The following is a 19,728-nucleotide window of genomic DNA, read 5'->3' on the forward strand; positions in this document are numbered from 1 at the left end:
CCCCGCCCCCGGAGGGATGTCAGTATGCTTCTCCCAGTGTGGACATTTCACATGCATGCATAACAAATCACAGGTTTGGGGGCAGGAAAGTGCCCGTCACATTTTCTAGAGGAAATTGAGCCCCAGAGAGTCGCAGGGTGGCAGTGCCTGACCTCAACAGAACCCTGGTTCCCGACTCCTACAGTGCATGACCCTGGAGGGAATGTTCTCCTGATGGGCAGCTGCCCTCTAGGAGAACCTGTGTCCCAGCGAGCAAGCACCCCCCTGCCCTGGAGGATGACTGTCCGATTGGAAGGACTTCCATCTCTAGGCTCCATAAGACAGGACTTTGTCTGGTTTGTCTGCTCTTGGTCCTGAGGTGGTCACAGAGACCCCCCAAAGAACCCCCAGCACCTTACAGCAGAGAGAGCTAAGCAGAGGGTCCAGTGACTCAAGCTTGATGTTAATAGTGAGAATTTCTTATCAGTCTATCATTTCATATTTCTAATCTGCCAGAAGATCCCATGTTATCCCTGTCTCGGTGCCATCTTTCCTTCTCTCCACGCTTCCTTCCTTCCATCCCATTGGTCGGGTATTTGAAAGTGTAGTTGTCACTCCCAAGTCATTCAGGAGGGTCAGGGCTGGATTTTGGTGTGGTGGAGAGAGGATGGTATAGGACCAGGACACCTGAATGCAGGTTTGGCTCAGCCATTTGTACTATTCCTATGCTTGTGGGAAGGTCTCTCCTTCTCTCTGGGGCTCAGTTTCCTCTTGTATAACATGAGAGTCAGTGTTAGGGTATCGTACAAGTCCCTTAACAGTTTTACAGTTTTATGCTTCAGAGGCAGAGCTGGGAATAATAGAACTTGGGACATGGCCCAGAATCTTGGCAATAGAAGGAGTTGTGGTTGTCCATCAGAGCTGCCTGCTTTCTCCTTTCCTTTCTCCTTTATTTCTGTTTCATTTCCTTCCTTCCTTCCGTCTTTTCTTCCTTCATCCATCCATCCATCCGTCCGTCCGTCCGTCCATCCATCGTTCCTCCTTCCCTTCCTCCTTCCCAGTCTTCCTTCGTCCCTTCCTTCCTAGCTTTCTCTTCTTTCTTTTCTTTTGAGGTGCTTTAATTGATCAAGATGACGATCTGACTGGTAATGGGGATAACTCACTAGGAAATACCGTGTGGACTGTAACGCTCAGATAACACCAGTCAAGTAGTAACCTCCCAGCTGAATGAAGGCAGAGATGTTTCACTGTGCTCCCCGCTGACCTGCGGCTGCCAAGGGGAACTAAACTACATGTTTACAATCAAAATGACTTTGTCGGGCTTCCCTGGTGGCGCGGTGGTTGAGAGTCCGCCTGCCGATGCAGGGCACACGGGTTCCTGCCCCGGTCCGGGAAGATCCCACACACCGCGGAGAGGCTGGGCCCGTGAGCCATGGCCGCTGAGCCTGCGCGTCCGGAGCATGTGCTCCGCAACGGGAGAGGCCACAGCAGTGAGAGGCCCGCGTACCGCAAAAAAAAAAAAAAAAAAAGACTTTGTCACGGGAGAAAATTCCATTTTTTGGGTGAGTGGCCTCCTCGAATGCAAACGGGAATGGGAGAGAAAGGTTGAAAAGACCCGTAAGGTAAGGAGTTTGCACTGGATAATCTTCAGGAACCGTTCCAGCTCAGGAAACAGTGGGTCACCATTTCTGAGAAAGAGCCCAAAGTTCTGTTTTCTTTCAAAATATGCTTTTTGAGATATCATTCACATACCGTACAATTCAGCTTTTTAAATTGTACAGTTTAATTTTCTTTAGCACATGGACAGACATACGTAGCCATTACCACATCACCAATGTTCACATATATGTGCTGGCTTCTTTCACTCAGCATAATGTTTTGAGGTTCATTTGTGCTGTACCATGTATCAGCACTTCATTTATTTTTTTAATTGGGGTATAATTGCTTTACAGTGTTGTTAGTTTCTACTGTACAGCGAAGTGAAGTGGAGTTCCCTGTGCTATACAGCAGGTTCTCATCACTTCATCTTTTTAAATTGCCAAATAATATTCCACTGTATTGTATGGGTCTCCCACGTTTTAGCTATCCATTTATCAGTAGATGGACATTTGAATTGTTTCCATCTTTTGGCTATTATGAATAATGTTGCAATAAACATTTGTTTTACAAGTTTTTGTGCGTATATAAGTTTTTATTCTCTAGGGTAGATACCTAGGGGAGGAAATGCCAGGTCATATGGTAGCTGTATGCTTAACGATTTGAAGAACTGCCAGACTGTTTTCCAGAGTGGCTGCACCATTTTACGTTCCCACCAGCAGCTTAGGAGGGTTCCGGTTTCTCTAAATTCTCACCAATAATTGTTATCATTTCTTTCTGTTGTAGCCATCCTAGTGCATATGAGGCAGTATCTCATTGTGGATTCGATGTGCATTTCCCTGATGGCTTGCGATGCTGAGCATCTTTTCATGTGTTCATTGATTATTTGTACATCTTCTCTGAAGAAATGTCTATTCAGATCCCTTTTCCATTTTTTTAATTGGTTTGTCTTTGTTACTGAGTTGTAAGAGTTTTTCAACTTTTTGTTGTTAATATATATTAATATATTTTATATAGTTATATTATAAATATATATTATAAATGTATATATTATACTCTAGACATATAATTTAGAGATATGTATTAAGATACATATATCTATGTCTAGATTTTAATGTATTCTAGATATATAAATACATATTCTAGATACAAATCTCTTATCAGATATATACTTTTCAAATATTTTCTCGCATTCTGGGCATTCACTTTCTTGATAGTATTCTTTGAAGCACAAAAGTTTTAAATTTTGATGAAGTCCAATTGATCTGTTTTTTTCGTTTGTTGCTTGTATCATATATAAGAATCCAGTGCCAAATCTGAGATCATGAAGATTTACCTCTGTGCTTTCTTTTAAGAGTTTTACAGTTTTACCTCTTAAACTTAATCCTTTGACACGTTTTGAGTTCATATTTATATATGGTGTGCCGTAAAAGTCCAATTCTATTTTCTTGCACGTGGAGTTGCCCCAGCACCATTTGTTGAAAAGACAGATCTTTCCCCATTGAATGGTCTTGGCAGCCTTGTCGAAAACCAACTGACCATGGACTCATGGGCTTATTTCTGGACTCTTGGTCTACCCCGCTGATCTATATGTCTGTCCTTATGCCAGTACCATCCTGTCTTAATCATTGTTGTTTATAGTTTTAGTAGTAACTCTTGAAATTGAGAGGAGCAAGTCCTCCAACTTTGTTCTTTTTCAAGATTGTTTTGGCACTTCTGGATCCCTTTCAATTCTGAATTTTAGAATCAGCTTGTCAATTTCTACAAAGAAGTCAGCTGGCAGTCTGATAGGGATTGTGTGGAATCTACAGATAAATTTGAGGAGCACTGCCATCTTAACAACATTCACGAACATTGGAGATTTTTCCAATTCTTTAGATCCTTAATTTCTTTCCACAACATTTTGCAGTTTCCAAAGTATAAGTTTCACACTTCTTTTGTTAAGTATATTCCTAAGTGTTTTATTCTTTTTGACGCTATTTTAACCAATTTTTTTTTTGTGGTACGCGGGCCTCTCACTGTTGTGGCCTCTCCCGTTGCGGAGCACAGGCTCCGGACGCGCAGGCTCAGTAGCCATGGCTCACGTGCCCAGCCGCTCCGCGGCACGTGGGATCTTCCCGGACCAGGGCACGAAACCATGTCCCCTGCATTGGCAGGCAGACTCTCAACCACTGCGCCACCACGGAAGCCTTTTTTGACGCTATTGTAAATGAATTTTTAAAATTTTATTTTCAGATTGTTCATTGCAAGTACATAGAGGTACATAATTCTTTTTTGTATATTGATCTTGAATCCTGAAATCTTGCTGAACTCATTTACTAGTTCCAGTTGATAGTTTTTTAGTAGATTCCTTAGGATTTTCTATATACAAATCATGTCATTTGAAAATAGAGAAAATTTACTCCTTTCAAGTCTGGGTGTCCTTTATTTCTTTTTCTTGCCTAATTGCACTGGCTGGAATGTTTATTGCAGCATTTTTCATAATAACCATTATAGCCATTGAAGCCCTAGTACAATGTTGAATAGAAGTGGTGAGAGTGGACAACCTTGTCTTGTACCTAATCCTAGGGGGAAAGCATCCAGTATTTAACCATTAAGTGTGATGTTAGCTGTTAGGTTTTTTTGGTGTATGCCCTTTATCAGATTGAGGAAGTTCCCTTCTATTCCTAGTTTGTTGACTGTGTTTATCATGAAAGGGGTTGGGATTTTGTCAAATGCTTTTTCTGCACCTTGTGAAATGATCATGTAGGTTTTGTTTTTTATTGTATTGATATGGTATATTAATGACACTGATTTTTGGAGGTTAAACCAATCTTGCATTCCTGGAACAAATCCCTCTTGGTTATGGTACATAATTCTTTTATATATAATGAGTTTGTTAGGAATTTGTTGAGTTTTTTGCATCCACATTCATAAAAGATATTGACCTGTAGTTTCCTTGTGATGTCTTTGGTTTTGGTGTCAGGGTAATACTGGCCTCATAAAATGAATTGGGAAGTTTTCCCTTCTGTTCTGTTTTTTAAGAAAAGTTTGTGAAGAATTGGTATTAGTTTTTTAAATGTCTGATAGAATTCACTTGCCATCTGGGCCTGGGTTTTTCTTTGTAGACAGTGTTTTGATTACTAATTTAATCTCTTTACTTATAGGTATATTCAGGTTGTTTCTTGCCGAGCTAGTTTCAGTAGTTTTTGTCTTTCTAGGAACTTGTCCATTTCATCTGGTATCTAATTTATTGGCATGCAATTATACTATTCCTTTATAATGCTTTTTTTATTTTAGTAACGTTTGTAGTAATATCTACAGTTTCTTTTCTGATTTTATTAGTTTGTCTTTTTCTCTTGGCTTGTCTGGCAAAAGGTTTGTCAATTGTGTTCGTCTTTTCAAAAAACTAGCTTTTGGTTTCATGGAATTTTTTCTATTGTTTTTCTGTTCTCTGGTTTGCTAATTTCCACTCTAATCTTAATTATTATTTCCTCCCTTCTCTTTTCTTTAGGGTTAGGTTGCTGTTCCTTACCTAGAGTTCTAAGGTAGAAGATAGTTATTGACTTGAAATCTCTCTCCTTTTTCAACATAGGCATACCACTGTAAATTTCCCTGTAAACATTGTTTTAGCTCCATCCCATAAGTTTTGGTATGTTGTGTCTTTATTTTCATTTGCAAAATATTTTCTAATTTTCCTTTTGATTTCTTTTTTGATTCATTAGATACTTAGGAGTGTGTTATTTAATTTCCAAATATTTGTGAGTTTCTCAAGTTTCTTTCACTTATTCATTTCTAATTTCATTCCACTGTAGTTAGAGAACATAGTCTGTGTGATTTATATCCTTCTAAATTTATTGAAGTTTGTTTTATGACCTAGTATGTAGTTTATCCTGGGGAATGTTCCATGTGCACTTGAGAAGAATGTATATCCTGCTGTGATGGGTGGAGTGTTCTGTTTATATCTGTTAAGTCTAGTTGGTTATGTGTTGTTCACGTCCTCTATTTCTTTTTCAGTCATCTGTCTAGTTGTTCTGTCCATTATTGAAAGTAAGATACTGAAATCTTCATCTGTTATTGTTGAATTTTCTATTTTTCTTCAATTCTGTCAGTTTTTCCTTCATGTATTTTGGCGCTCTCTTGTTAGTTGCATATATATTTATAATTATATCTTCCTGCTGGATTGACCCTATCATTATTACAAAATGCCCTCTTTATCTCTAGTAACATATTTTGTTTTAAAGTTTATTTTTATCTAATATTAGTATAGCTATTTCAGCTTTCTTGTGGTTGCTCCAAAGCTCTTTTTTGAATTCTCAAAAGCTTTGATGGGCAATGAAAGTCAAGAAGAAATCGCCTCCTTTCTTTCTTTTGTTTTTTTTTGCTCATATTTCAAATGAACTATTTCACCAGTCAACAAACTCTCCTTGAGCACTAGGAATGGTCCACAACACAAAGACTTGCGCGATGTGAAAACTCTCATGTCTAGGTAGAATCCTTTTCATGGGATTGGTTAATTAGTTTCTTATCTTCTTTACTTCGTTCTCAGTAAGTTAAAATCACATCCTCCTTGAAAATAACTAGGAGTCCTTCTGACCAGGACTTATAGGTAAGGAAAAAAATGAAATTAAAGGGAAAAGAAATCAAGAAAAAGTTTATGAAAATCATGGGAATGAACAGGTGCTGGGAGACAAGATGTTTACTCTCGAACTCCTCTTCAGCTCTGAAAAGCTCCCTAAAATCCTTGGGTCATTCACTTGCTCCAAACCCAGTAGAAGAACTCCCAGGCGATGCCATCGGGAAGTGGAGTGGCACGAGGATTGCCATGCTGGGGCCTCTGTGTCTGCGTGCCCTGATGTGCCAGAGTGATTACAGATTTTAAAAGGAAAAAACACGTTAATACCATTCTGAACAAGGATCCCTGTTTGATCTTTCCCTGTGTCCTAGCCTGCTTGTTGTCCTGAAGGATGACAGCCCAGCTACTCCCACTGGATGAGAAAACCTCATATTCGGTGCCAGTTTCCTGTCACTGCTTTGAGTTCTAAGAGTTCAGAGAGGGGAGGGTGGCATGACCTCCCCGTCGCTGGTGTTGGCATGAGTCCCTGGTGACAGTGTGTCTGCACCGCGGGTACACTGGCAGTCTCTGGAGCAGCTCTTCCTTGCTCTTTCAACGGCCAGCCAATTTGGTCTCAGGAAACCACTCTGCAGCGCTGGCTGGGTTTGGAAGTCATTTTTAATTTTGTGACAAAGACAAATGCGTCCTTTGGGAGTAGTAAGTGGTTTTACTGGTGATATTAATGGAACCCTGACCTCTTCTGTAACTGTGGTCCTACAAAACAAAAAATGTTTGTATTATAATATGTCAGGCAAGTTCATTCTTAGCCCTTCCTTGAAACAAATTGCAGAGGAAATATACTATTAATAAGCCTGGAGAATATTCTGTGTGTGGGTGTGTGGGTGTGTATCTACAGGCATAAGCTCATTTGCAAATATAGCGGATTTAAAATGCCGTGATTAACTGTGCTACAGATGATGTGTTTTGAATTGTGCTGGGATGGACACAAATCATTGAAATTCTGATATTTCTGAACAGTGGGCCCAGTGCTAAAATTGGAATTGGCTTTTAAAGGCCAGTGATCATAAAATTCAAGTGTTTGAGGGATCCAAAGTGAGCAAGGGAAAGACGAAATTCAAAGGCACGTTGCATTAGCCGCTTCTGTTTTCGTTTGGGGTTGGCATTCATAGGCCTAAAAATGACTGCACTGAGGTCTACTGTTTCCTGCAGGAACTTTTTATGCCAGGGTCCTTTGTTGAAAATGGTTGCTTAAGGAGACAGTAAATTAAATGTGAAGGATTTACCGTTTGGTTACGTGAATTAAACCATTTCCTGGTGTTTGTGTTTACCTTGGGACTCACAAAGGAGACAAAAATATAGACTCACAGGAGGAAGGAAAGGAATGATCAAATCCCAATAGTCCCTGCCTGGATGTCTAGCTCAGCAATTTTATTCAGGGGAGGAATTTCGTGCTGATAAGTGAATCTTTGTCTCTGTATAATTAACTTTTCCTCTCTCCAGATGCTACACCCAACTGAGCCTTCCTAATAGACATGTAACTACAAGTGTGGTAGTTAATGCCTCCTTCTAGTATACTGGGCAAAACCGAATGAAATCAGATACAAAATGTATAGTTTTCCTCAAGTAAAACTGGATGGTGCTTTAGAATTTGAGACTTAAATGCAATAATTTAAAATCTTATTATAAAATAATACATGATCATTCTAGAAAATCTGACGAATACAGAAGGTAAAGAAGAAAATTATAACGACCCATAACACTCAAAGATAATCACCGCTAACATTTTAGTGTATTCATTTTGCCTTTTTTCTTTTTTTTTTTTTTTTTTTTTTTTTTTTTTTCTTGCGTTATGCGGGCCTCTCACTGTTGTGGCCTCTCCCATTTGCGGAGCACAGGCTCCGGACGCGCAGGCTCAGTGGCCATGGCTCACGGGCCCAGCCGCTCCACGGCACGTGGGATCTTCCCGAAACGGGGCACGAACCCGCGTCTCCTGCATCGGCAGGCGGACTCTCAAGCACTGCGCCACCAGGGAAGCCCCATTTTGCCTTTTTTCTATGCCACTATATGAATATAGATTTGTACTTTTTATAGTTCAGATCATGAGTATGATTTAGGATTTTCATATATCCTAACCACCCTCTCTCCTTAAGTTCAAATCTCTCATAAGAAGAAGAAAATTAATGACTAACACATACATAGTGTTGTACTATCTGCCAGGTACCATTCTAAGCACTTTATATGTATGAATTCATGTCACCCTCATAGTAACCCTTTGAGGCAGATGTTACAAATGGGGCACAGAGGGTAAAAAGGTTTTCCCACAGTCTCACAGCTAGGAAGGGACAGAGCCAGGATTTGCACCCCGGCTATAAAGTGTGTGCTTTTTTTTTTTTTTTTTTTTTTTTTTGGCCACACCTTGCGGCTTTCCCAGACCAGGGATTGAACCCGTGCCCTCAGCGGCAGTGAAAGCGCAGAGTCCTAACCACTGGACCGCCAGGGAATCCTCCTAAGGTGTGTGCTCTTAACCAAGATCTGTTGCCTCCCCGCCACCCATCCATTCCGACTCTGAGCCTCATGCTGGGCCTGTCCCAAAGCCTGCCCCCGCCGCCCCCCCGCAGCCCTGTCCCTCGGTGAGTGACCTCTCAGAATTCCTCCAACACTGGGTTGTGTGACATAGCACGTGGGAACTGAGACAATCATCCTATCTCAGAAAAACAATTGCCACGAAGGACCTTCCTATGATGGGGGGAGGTGAGCCCAGTGATGAGGGAATGGGGGCAGGGAAGGAGCCCTGGGCTGGAGCTCAGGAGAAACTGGCCTCTGGGCCTGGCTCTGTTCACAGCAAGACAAGGCACTATACCTGTTTACACCTCTGTTTTCTCATCTGTAATGTGACAGGGTTGGAGAGCAATTCATTCATGTGTTCATTCATTCACTTAATACACACAAGGCAGAGATGAATACAGTCTGTTTCCTCTCCTAGGAATTCATCATCCCATGTGTAGCCAGAGGAGAAGTGTTATAAGTGCTATACGAGGAGAGTCCTGGGGATGTTGACAAAGCCGCTGAGATGGGCTGGGGCGGAGAGGGTAGAAGCAGGAAGGGCTGGCCCAGCGAGGCTTCCCAGAGGACCAGTAGGGATCTGTGTCTCAGGGCATCCAAGATAGGCAGTGGCGATCGGTCTCTCTAGGGCCTCCTCTAGTGTATGTCATGCTCTCTCACCTTCAGCAGGCTACAGCATTGTCACTTTTTTGGGGGGGTGGGGGGGAGGGTTTAAAAATACAGATCTTTATTGTCTCACATTCTAGAAAACTCAAGATGGCAGCAGGGCCGTGCTCCCTCTGAAGCCTGTAGGGGATCCTTCTTTGGCTCTCCTTACCTCCTGGGGGTGGCGATCCTTGGCAGCCGGCGATCCTTGACCTGCAGCTGCGTCGCTCCACTTCTGCTATGTCCCCCACGTGGCATTCTCCCCGTATGTCTGTCCTCACGTGGCCATCTTCCTATATGGACACCAGGCATATTGGATTAGGGGCCCACCCTACTTAACTGCCGTAATTCTGTTGGCAGTGACCCTGTTTGACCCAAATGAGGTCACATTCTGAAGTACTTGGGGGGGTAGAACGTATCATTTTGGGGGCGGGGACAAAGTTCAATCCATAACAATGTCTGCAGCCCCCATTTAGTCCAGGCAGCCATGGCCTCCTTCATACTCTGGTTTTTCTCCACTTTGTTCTCCATTCAGCATCCAGGATGAGCTTCCTAAACCATAGCAAGCAGGTGAGGGTCCAGACAGAGAGTCCTCACAGGACTTCTTTCCACCTGGGCATAGAAGGCTGGAGCCAGGGGAGAAGCTGAGAGCACAGTATCTCCTGAAGAGATGGTTGTCAGTGGAGTCCCAAGGGCAAGGGCCCAGTGCACTGTGAGAATGTTTCTGAAAGGATGCTCATTCCCGTCTCTAGAGGTATTGCAGGGAAGCCGCTCGGGTGGTCCTGAGACTGGCAAAATTCTGTCGACTGAAAAAAAATGCACAACGTGAGAGTTGTGAATTAAATTTCACCTGGGGCAAAAATGAGGACTGTAGCCCGGGGTCAGCATTTCAGACAGCTCTGAGAAACAGCTCCAAAGAGATAGGAGAGAAGGTTGGTGTATATGTGATTTTGGTGAAGGGGGAGTACATGCGATCAAGCACATATGTTTTGCACAAGGTTTCTGCCAGTCACGAGGAGCAGACGTCACCGTGAAGGATTTTAGTGCTTTTCTAGATACAAGGAGATGCAAAAATTGGGCTCATAAAATATCTAACTATCTGAAGACCTGTTCTGCCAGTTTTTCCCAGAGCACAGAGCGCCTCATTCCTGATCTCCACCCTGAACTCCTTTCAGGTGGTGTAAAATAGGCAACTAATTAATAAGACCCTGTCATATCTGCATAGTTATATCTTTGCAAAGATCGTGAAATTCTAGAGCTAGAAGGGAGTCAGCCGCAGGGGCTCATGATTTAATCCTTGTAGAGGTAGATGGCAAGTGCCAATTTGTAGTTGGCAATGCCATACTTTGAAGGGTGGTCTCTCGGTGATTAGGTAAGGCCCTTTCCAGACCTCTTCGTGTCACTTCCGCATGCTTTGCTGTTAGTAGATGTGTGCAGCGCAGGCTAAACAAACGGATGTCACACACACCTGAAATAAATGCGGTATTCACGCTGCTTTCTGCCTTTAGCCCGCCCCCTCCCCCGAAGTAACTCGGACCGTCTCATCTTATTAGTCTGCCATTAAGCTCTAGAAAACGGTGAAGGCATGTGCTTTCTGTCATTCAAATGCTAATCCTCTCTCCAACTTGACACCTCAGCTCGCTGCTATCCGCTGTCATCTGTGCTCCAAAGACAGAGGACCCTTGTACCCGCCCCCTCTGACTTCTTACAAAGGCTCTGGAGGGCGCTTCCTGAGGCACTTAGCATAGCTGTGGAAAGAAGTTTATGCAGAATATTCACCTTTACTGTTCCCCCCACCCCCCAGGTCACAATTGCAAAGTAGGGCATCAGGGCTCCCAGACGGAAGGCTAAGACCTGAATAAGGAATTCGGTTTTCTTAGAGAAACAGAAACACAGAGCACCAGATTCCGAGAGAAGAATGTGGATTTATGGGTTACATGAAAGGAGAATGATGTAACTGGTGGTGCCCGTGCTGCCTCACCAGCTGCAGTGTCTGCATGTTCGTAATACAAATCGTTTATGTATTTTCATTTTCTTGTTCAGATACAGGTAGACCTTTCTTAGAGATGCACAGTGAAATCCCGGAAATTGTAAATATGACCGAAGGAAAGGAGGTCGTCATCCCCTGCCGGGTTACATCACCCAACATCACTGTTACTTTAAAAAAGGTAAAACTGAGCAGTGCTACTCTCACAAGATTTTTACTGCAAGTGAGCATTACTGAATTTTGAGTTGTTTTCTCTCTCTGCAATAGTTATCTTAGAGACATTTGGGCTTTCTCGGCGGACTTTTCTGTAACAGCTTTTTACTATGTAAGTGTCAGGCGTTATACCCCTGCGTGTACTTAAATGGACTAAAAGGATAATGTCTTGAGCATAAATCTATGGGAATAATGAAAGAACTACAATCGTGAACATTTTTATGTATTGCCACAAATTTGAATGTCTGTAAATGTCAGAAAAACCAATTCTATTGTGTATACAAATTAATAATGCAGATTTTTGCTGACTGAAGAACTGTCAGGCAGGGTACCTGACTCGCCAGGCATTTAAGAGCTCTTGCTTTGGTTTGAGTTGGGCTGTTCCTTGTAACAAAAGGCTTATCTTCCGATGGGCATCCAAACCTCTTAGGGAGGGGAAAAAAAAAAGCTATAAATGAGATTTTTCTTCATATTATGTTGTAAATTGTGCATGTAGAGAAGGAAAAAGATTCAGAGTAAAATCTAATAAAGACAAAACCCCGAAAATGTGACATGGCAGCTGCAGTAACTTTAGGCGTGTGCTGAGTCTTAGAGTTGGATAAAAACTTCCCACGTGGAAAACTGTAGTGGCTCCTGAGAGCTTAGAGCTTTCAGAGGAAAAGCGCAGGCTGTCCCAAGGCAGCACCGAGCACTGCCCACCACATAGAGGTAGTGTGTCTCCCTGTCTTCTCCCCTTTTGCATTCACTCCCCCCAAGTTGTTGATTTAAATCTTCAGTATAGTCCATCGGTGACAGGTCTCGGCTTCCATGACAACTGGGTATCATCGCCAGGAAATATAAAATTGTAGTATGTTGGAGCTGGAAATGCCAGCGGGGTCACACTCACTTGGTGGAAGAGAAAACTAAGGTTCCCAGGGAGTAAGGGACGTCCAGGCCACAGGCCACACTGGGCATTGGAGCCCGTGTCCTGTCTTCTTCCTCCGTGTTCCTGCCATCCTTTGCTAATGGTTTAGTTTGCATAGGAGGAGGGGCAGAGTGGTTCAGAGCAGAGGCCGGGGCCACACCACCTGGATCCTTTCCGCAACACCCCCCCGCCCCGCCCACCGCCACTACCACTTAACCCGCTGGAAAATGGGCAAGTTATCAGACCTCCCTCCACATCAGTGCCCTCACTGGAGAGATGGGAGAGGTTACAGGGGCACCCACCTCACCTGACTGTTAGGAAGGCTACATGAGGTGCTCGGAGGCCCTTAGGATCATGCCTGGCACAGGCAAGGCCTGTTCAAGGATTAGCTATTCACGTTATGTATCCAACAGTTTAATGCCCAATAATTGACTTACTATCGTGATGTTTCCCATAGCCTGGCATTACCCCTCTGAGTCCGAGATGATAACTGGTCTGTGACTAATATGGAACAAACCATGAGGATACGAAACTTCTCTTTTCACGCACACCCCTTGCCTTTTCGCCCTAATGCAGATCGCTTGTCTGTTTGAGGAACTTTCCCGAATTCCCACCTGCAAACATTTTGGGAGGGAAAGCTTATTTTCTGTGTTTTCCCACCCAGATCTATAATACAAAAAAAGAGAGAGGGAGAGAAGCATAACATTCTAACCAGGATTTTGGTTTATCACATATATTTTGAAAATATTCTAACCTATTACCCATATATGCTGACACGAAATTATTCCTTTTCTCTGACTGTCCTTTCTCTCTTCTAACTTGCTGCTCCCGCCTTTTCCCACGCCTGCTTCAGCAGAGCCCCGGTCAGCTGGAGACAAGCCTCCCTGTTCAGCAGTGTCTCCAGACTGCCCATCTGTCTGCCTCTTTATGACACACACACTGCCACAGCTGATGAGCTTTGTAGTCTTGTGCTATTTTAGCTCTTGTCAGCTAGAAATTAAGTGACTTTGCCAATGAACTACAACTAGTGGCAGTAACGGATAGAGTAAGAGAAACACTTCAGAGGAAAATTTAATGTATTTTTAAGTTGTGCGGACCAAGTCCATCAGCCAACCTTTCTTGTAGGTTCAGCACGTGCTTGTTTTCACATGTTTTTAAAGCATCCCAGATTTCAATCCCTGACTTATATTTTTCTGAGTTTTTCCTTTAATAGTTCGCACCAAGTTAGAAGCTTCTTTTTTCCCCTGCCCACCCATGGAATGCAGGGCATTCCCAAGTTTACAGGTAGCATCCTAATTTACTAAAACATGAAATGAATCCTTTAATTGCTTTCAGTTCTTCATAAACAGGATGCAGTTCATGTCAAACCCATGTAACGCTCTGGTAACATACACCAATGCAGACATATTCACTGGGAGAGGCAACCAGTGCTTTTGGAATAGAAATCTCTGCCGTCAGATCACAAATCCCAGTCAGATTCGCTCCTTCCACAAGCAATATATATAAAGGATATTGTGGATAGAGTGATGTAAGGTGTGTGCTTTATTAAAGAAGATAGAAAAGATTTGAAACTTCTTTATGGCAGTTAATGCTATGAATCTTTATAATCTGTTGTGAGAAGGTGATCTGATTTTTTTTTCCCCCCCTTGTCCAGCTGGGGATAAAAGCAGTTGTCAGACCACTGCCTCTGGAGTTGGCTGCCAGTCTGGCATCACGGGAATCTGGCTGGGCCGCTCTATGAGACAGTGGCCCTTTACAAAGTCTAATCCCAAGGTAGAAGGTGTAAATTAAGTCCTTGATATATAGGAGAAGGCATAAGCAGAGAGTCAAATCGTGGGCTCTTCTGTTCGGCCTCACTGTGTTTGGGAATACTTCTAGGAATTTGTGAGCACTTCATTCATAACTGTCTCTGGCCTCACATCCGTTTTCGGCTCTCTTCACCGTCAGGAGCCTCTGCTTCTGGGCGCTTCCCTTCCAGGTGCAGAGTCAGTACCCCTCAGTCTTCCCCAGAGGGATAACCCCAGTGAGCGCCGAGTTAATGCTCTGAATCTTGGGGGACCAGGAATTATGTACAGTCCTTTTAAGACAGCCACCTCTAACAAATCATGCAAAATGAGAGGACAAGGTATGGCTTGTTAAAAGCTCCCGATGATGAGACCAAGAGGATAACCTGGCAGCCCTAATGGAAAAAATCCTAATTAATTTTTCTGTTGAGTATCAGGCCAGTTTATTACAGAGATTCCCAGAGGCCAAAGGGATACGGGCGCTCCCGCTAGAATTCTGACATGACCACTAGGTGTACCCTAGGTGGGTGCAGCTTGTTGCTAAGACTAATAACAAACTATCCTGCTTACTATAATTTGTCATAGTTAAGGTATCGTTTCCTACATGCAAGGAAAACTAAAGAAACAATTATGACAACCTGGAGTTTTTGCCGGTGCTATTCTCCTTTGCAGTAAAAATGACACGTTCACAAACTATGAGGGAATCTCTTACCACAGCGCTAATACGATCTTGTGAAAGCATGTTTCTTCTTTTTCCAGTTTCCATTTGATACTCTGATCCCTGATGGAAAAAGAATAACGTGGGACAGTAGGAAGGGCTTTATAATATCAAATGCAACATACAAAGAAATAGGGCTTCTGACCTGTGAAACAACAGTCAACGGACATGAGTACAAGACAAACTATCTCACACTTCGACAAAGTAAGTGATGTTCCGAAAGCATGAGCATAAGCCAGAACACTCAAGGGTTTATCTGCTTAATGAAACGTTGATTTTTTTTTTTTTTTTTTTAAATGTGACTTCTTATGCTTGCAGCCAACACAATCACAGACGTCCAAATAAGCACGCCAAGCCCAGTCAGATTACTTAGAGGTCATGCTCTCACCCTCAACTGCACGGCCACCACTCCCTTGAACACAAGAGTTCAGATGACCTGGAGTTACCCTGGGGAAGTGAGTGACCTACTTTTCTATTTCTTCTATAGGACAGTATTTAGTTTTAGCAAGTGAAATGCTAAACTTTGAGTTTTTGAAGTGGGAAAAAGCAGAATATTCTGACTCCTCTGGCAGTTCAAGTCAATAAAGAAGCTTTGGGTTTGGTTTGGGTGCTTCCCTTGCCTGACATTTCATGAGTGTGATATGCAGAGATACGGTCTTTTGATGTCTGGAGGTTTCGTTTAGAAGTGTATAGGCTGGTATTTCTATTGCATGATTCTGGGTGGAAAAGGGGATTGTTTCATCCTTGGAAATGATTCTCTAGGATTTAGAGATGAGAGAGAAATTTATCACTACATGCCGGGCAGGGACTATCTTTTGTAAAAACAACAACAAAAAGTTGTCGTCGGCGCATTAATTTAAGAGACTGGCAGACAGGCAGGCACCTGATTGGAGCATGTTTGGAAAAGATAATACAACCCAGCCATCCAATATTCCACTTGTTAAGTGACAAAGCAGCAATTCTGCCCTTCAGAAAAATGAGAAGAATGAAGGCTGAGTTGGGTTCCCATTCAAATTAAACATCCTTGCAAATAATCACTGTTTTAAAAACGTATAGGCGGGGAATCTCTGATAAACTGTTAAGAAACATCTGACAGTGGTTCCAGCCCCATTTCTTGTATGTCTATATGATTCATGTGGCATATCCCAGGTAAATCGCTTGTTACGTCGTTCAGATGGCCCAATCACGAAGTTAGCTTATGATTAAATTATGTATGTATAATTAAGATTAATGCATCAGTCCCAAGCTTTTTTTTTTTAATTGAGGCATAGTTGATTTACAATGTTATCCTAGTTTAAGGTGTACAACATAGTGATTCAAAATTTTTATAGATTATACTCTATTTACAGGTATTAGAAAATACTGGGCCATATTCCCTGTGCTGTACAATATATACATTTCTTGCTATGAAAACAGAATAACTTAGCAACAAAACGGTACCACAAGTGCCCTGTAGGGACACATTGACTCATCAGTCATAAGGTATTTTCTAGAAAATGGCATTGTTTCATTGAAATAAAAATGCTACGACTTGTAGTAATATATTCTGGGTTTTGATGGAAATCATATACTCTTAATACATGGAACGAGGGAAGAAACGTGTACCCAGTCAGTGTTGCTGCTGTAAGTGAGAGTATGGTAATACATCCGCTGAATGCCCATAACCTTCGAAAATGGTGCTGTCCAGTGGAACTTGCTGTGATGGAAGTGGTCCAAAACGCTAACCACCAGCCACCTGTGCCTAATAGCACGTGGAATGTGGCTTGCAGGACTAAGGAGCCGAATTTTAAATTTTGTTTCATTTTAATTTAAATAGCCACATGTGGCAGCTGACCCTGTTCTGAAACCCAGGGGCAGTTTTAGGGTACCAGGGCAGAAACAATACCACTGTTACTCGAACTCGAGAAAGGAAAGCCTTCTCAAAGGGAGAAGGAAGACGTAATACCGACGTGAACAGAGTTGCCGATGGTCCCTCAGTCTTTAATGTAGGGCACGGTCTCTGGTTTTTTTTTTGTTTGTTTTGTTTTTTTGCGGTACGCGGGCCTCTCACCGCTGTGGCCTCTCCCGTTGCGGAGCGCAGGCTCCGGAAGCGCAGGCTCAGCGGCCACGGCTCACGGGCCCAGCCGCTCCGCGGCACGTGGGATCCTCCCGGACCGGGGCACGAACCCACGTCCCCTGCATAGGCAGGCGGACTCCCAACCACTGCGCCACCAGGGAAGCCCAGAGTCTCTGATTTTTGATTGCAATCATCGATGTCTTCTCTGTGGTCGCTGCTGAGAATGGAGAAAATGGCGTAACATGTGTCAGTTCCAACAGGGCAGTAAAAGGACAGGTGGGTAGAATTTATCCAGCATGGCACACAGGAGAGCTAAGTTCAAGACCCAGAGATTAGTTTGGCCAGCTTCCAAAGTCTTTTTCCGTGCCTCCTCACGGGGACGAACTGAGAAGAGGAAATAACGTATTATGTGTTATAAAATGCAATGCTTAAAAAAAAAAAAAAAAAGAAAAGAAAAGAAAGGAAGGAACAATGAAAGGAAAAGGCACAGTGACCTCATCTTCGCAAAGCCAGGCGTGGGTCATTGTGGCCAGTTTATACCGCTGAGCCTGAGGCCTGCAAACATGGGACGGCACCCCACCCCACCCCCCCAGATCGCTGGCTAAACTTGTTGATGGCTTTGCAGGCCCCCAGACCCATTTAGTGGTATTTAGCAGATATTGACAAGCCTTGCGCAAATAGGGAAATAATGAAACTAGGATCATTACGCCTTAATAGGTGTAGCCAGGATTCATAATCTTTCCCTTCATTTCTAAAAGGAAGCAAAAGAAAACTCACGTGGTGATTTATTAAGAGAAACCCTGTGATTAATCCAGATACTAATCATGGCCCGAGCCTGTGTGTGATACCGCTGCCTAGAGAACAGGTTACTGGGTAGAGAGGTAGGTGCTAGAGGGAAGAGTTAGGTTTGTACTCAGAAGACCCAAGTTCCCAGGCTACACTGGCCAGTGTTTCTGATGCTTCAGTTTCTTCATCTACAATAAGGGCAATAACCCTGCCAATCTCCCTGGCTTGTGAGAAACTGTTGAGATATTGTGTGCGAAAGTCCATTTGAGGAAAATGAAGTGCTCAGTCAGTGCTGCGACGGCACGTGTCGGAGACACGTCGAGACAGAGATGTCGGTTCTGTGCGTCTCGCTCTGGGTGGGTTTGCCTCTTAGCGTAACATATTAGTCTGAGGAATCATCTGAGAAATGCTGTAACTCCGAGCGCAAACAGTGGCTCCTTCTACATTTGTTACCCGTTTTCTTTCTAGATAAATAAGAGAGCCTCTATAAGGCAACGAATTGACCGACGCAATTCCCGGAACAATGTATTCTACAGCATTCTTGTTATTGACAAAGTGCAGAACAAAGACAAAGGACTTTACATTTGTCATGTGAAAAGCGGCCCGTCATTGAAATCTGTTAACACCTCAGTGCATATATATGGTAAGCAACCCATGCTCTGCTTTCTAATCATTGCAGAATTGGAGGGTTCTATAAAAAAAAAAAAAAAAAAAAAGTAAATTTTCTTTTGGCCAAGAGGTACACTGTCATGAACAAATACAACTTTGTCCCCCTCCGCCCCCCTGCCAAAGAGCAAATCACATTAAGTGTTCTTTAAATGTAATACTTTTGCACTGGCTAGAGAATCTTTTCCTTACAAATTTATTGTGGCTAATAGGTCAGGTATTAGAATCTATATGAAATTCTTTATTTAGTGTTGCGTATAAACAAAACAGAAAAATACAGTCCATTTTACCTTCATTTTCTGGGAGAAATTTCTCAGGCACTGCTACTGATTTAGAGAAAAAGATGCCGTGATAAATTATTTAGAATTAATGCTCTTTTATCTCTGGTTTTACGCTCCTAAAATCCTACTCGTTTTGCTTAGTTCCAGTAGGCAAATTCTGTAAAGAAAATACTTCAAACTCTTTAGAATCTTTAATAAACCTTATTTATTTCTACCACTGAAAAGAAAAACTTGTAAGGAGCAGAAACTAGGGGACCGTTCTATCAACGGCCTTTGATATTCTTTTGACTTTCTCCAGTTGATGTCTTATATCAAATTAGTTATTTTAGAGGGCGTGGAACAACCTTCTCCCATGGTATTCACATTGGCCGGGTAGATTTTTAGAATTATCTTTATACTTTTTCTTTGTTTCAATATAGGTGTTTAAGGTGTTTTACTTCTGTTGCCCGGCCACTGGGTTTTTATATCCCTGGGACCATTTGATTTTGCAAGTATTAAACCAGTTAGAGTACTTTTAAGTGATTTTATTCACTGATCGGTATTTGGGCTCACCAATGGCCTTGATCATAATTCAGCTCCACTTAGTCATTGGTTACACGCTCCTTGAATGAGGCAGCGAGTTGGCGTTTTTTTGGTTTTCTTCTGTTTACATAAATGTAGTCTTTTCTAATGGATTTATCACTTCTCTTTTCGAAGATAAAGCGTTCATCACAGTGAAACCTCGACAGCAGCAGGTGTTTGAGACTGTAGCTGGCACGCGGTCTTATCGGCTCTCTGTGAAAGTGAAGGCGTTCCCCTCACCAGAAGTTGTATGGTAGGCTCACAGTTATGTTGCTAGCAGCTTAAGATATGCTTCGTCAGTAGGAAGATGCAGGAGCGCAGTGACTTGAATTCCTGAAAAGAAAAAAAAAAAAAATCAAGATAAGCTTCCCAGACAGCAGCGAAGAACTAAGAACTTGGGCTGATTTCTGGGCTGGGGGGGGGGGGGGGGGGGGG

The 19,728-nt window shown here is 42.7% G+C and overlaps 1 protein-coding gene across 2 annotated transcripts in view; it reads left to right on the forward strand.

The window, feature by feature from the left end:
• FLT1 (fms related receptor tyrosine kinase 1) overlaps positions 1-19,728 on the forward strand; it is a 177,855-nt gene that overhangs the window by 42,104 nt on the left and 116,023 nt on the right. For both annotated transcript variants that reach the window (XM_007471438.1, XM_007471439.1), the window contains exons 4-8: positions 11,381-11,505; positions 14,985-15,147; positions 15,262-15,398; positions 18,254-18,428; positions 19,429-19,546. In XM_007471438.1, the coding sequence (XP_007471500.1) occupies positions 11,381-11,505; positions 14,985-15,147; positions 15,262-15,398; positions 18,254-18,428; positions 19,429-19,546 (718 nt within the window). The remainder of the gene's footprint in view (positions 1-11,380; positions 11,506-14,984; positions 15,148-15,261; positions 15,399-18,253; positions 18,429-19,428; positions 19,547-19,728) is intronic.

Source organism: Lipotes vexillifer, unplaced genomic scaffold, assembly GCF_000442215.2.
Source record: "Lipotes vexillifer unplaced genomic scaffold, Lipotes_vexillifer_v1.1 scaffold543, whole genome shotgun sequence".
Taxonomy (NCBI): Eukaryota; Metazoa; Chordata; class Mammalia; order Artiodactyla; family Lipotidae; genus Lipotes; species Lipotes vexillifer.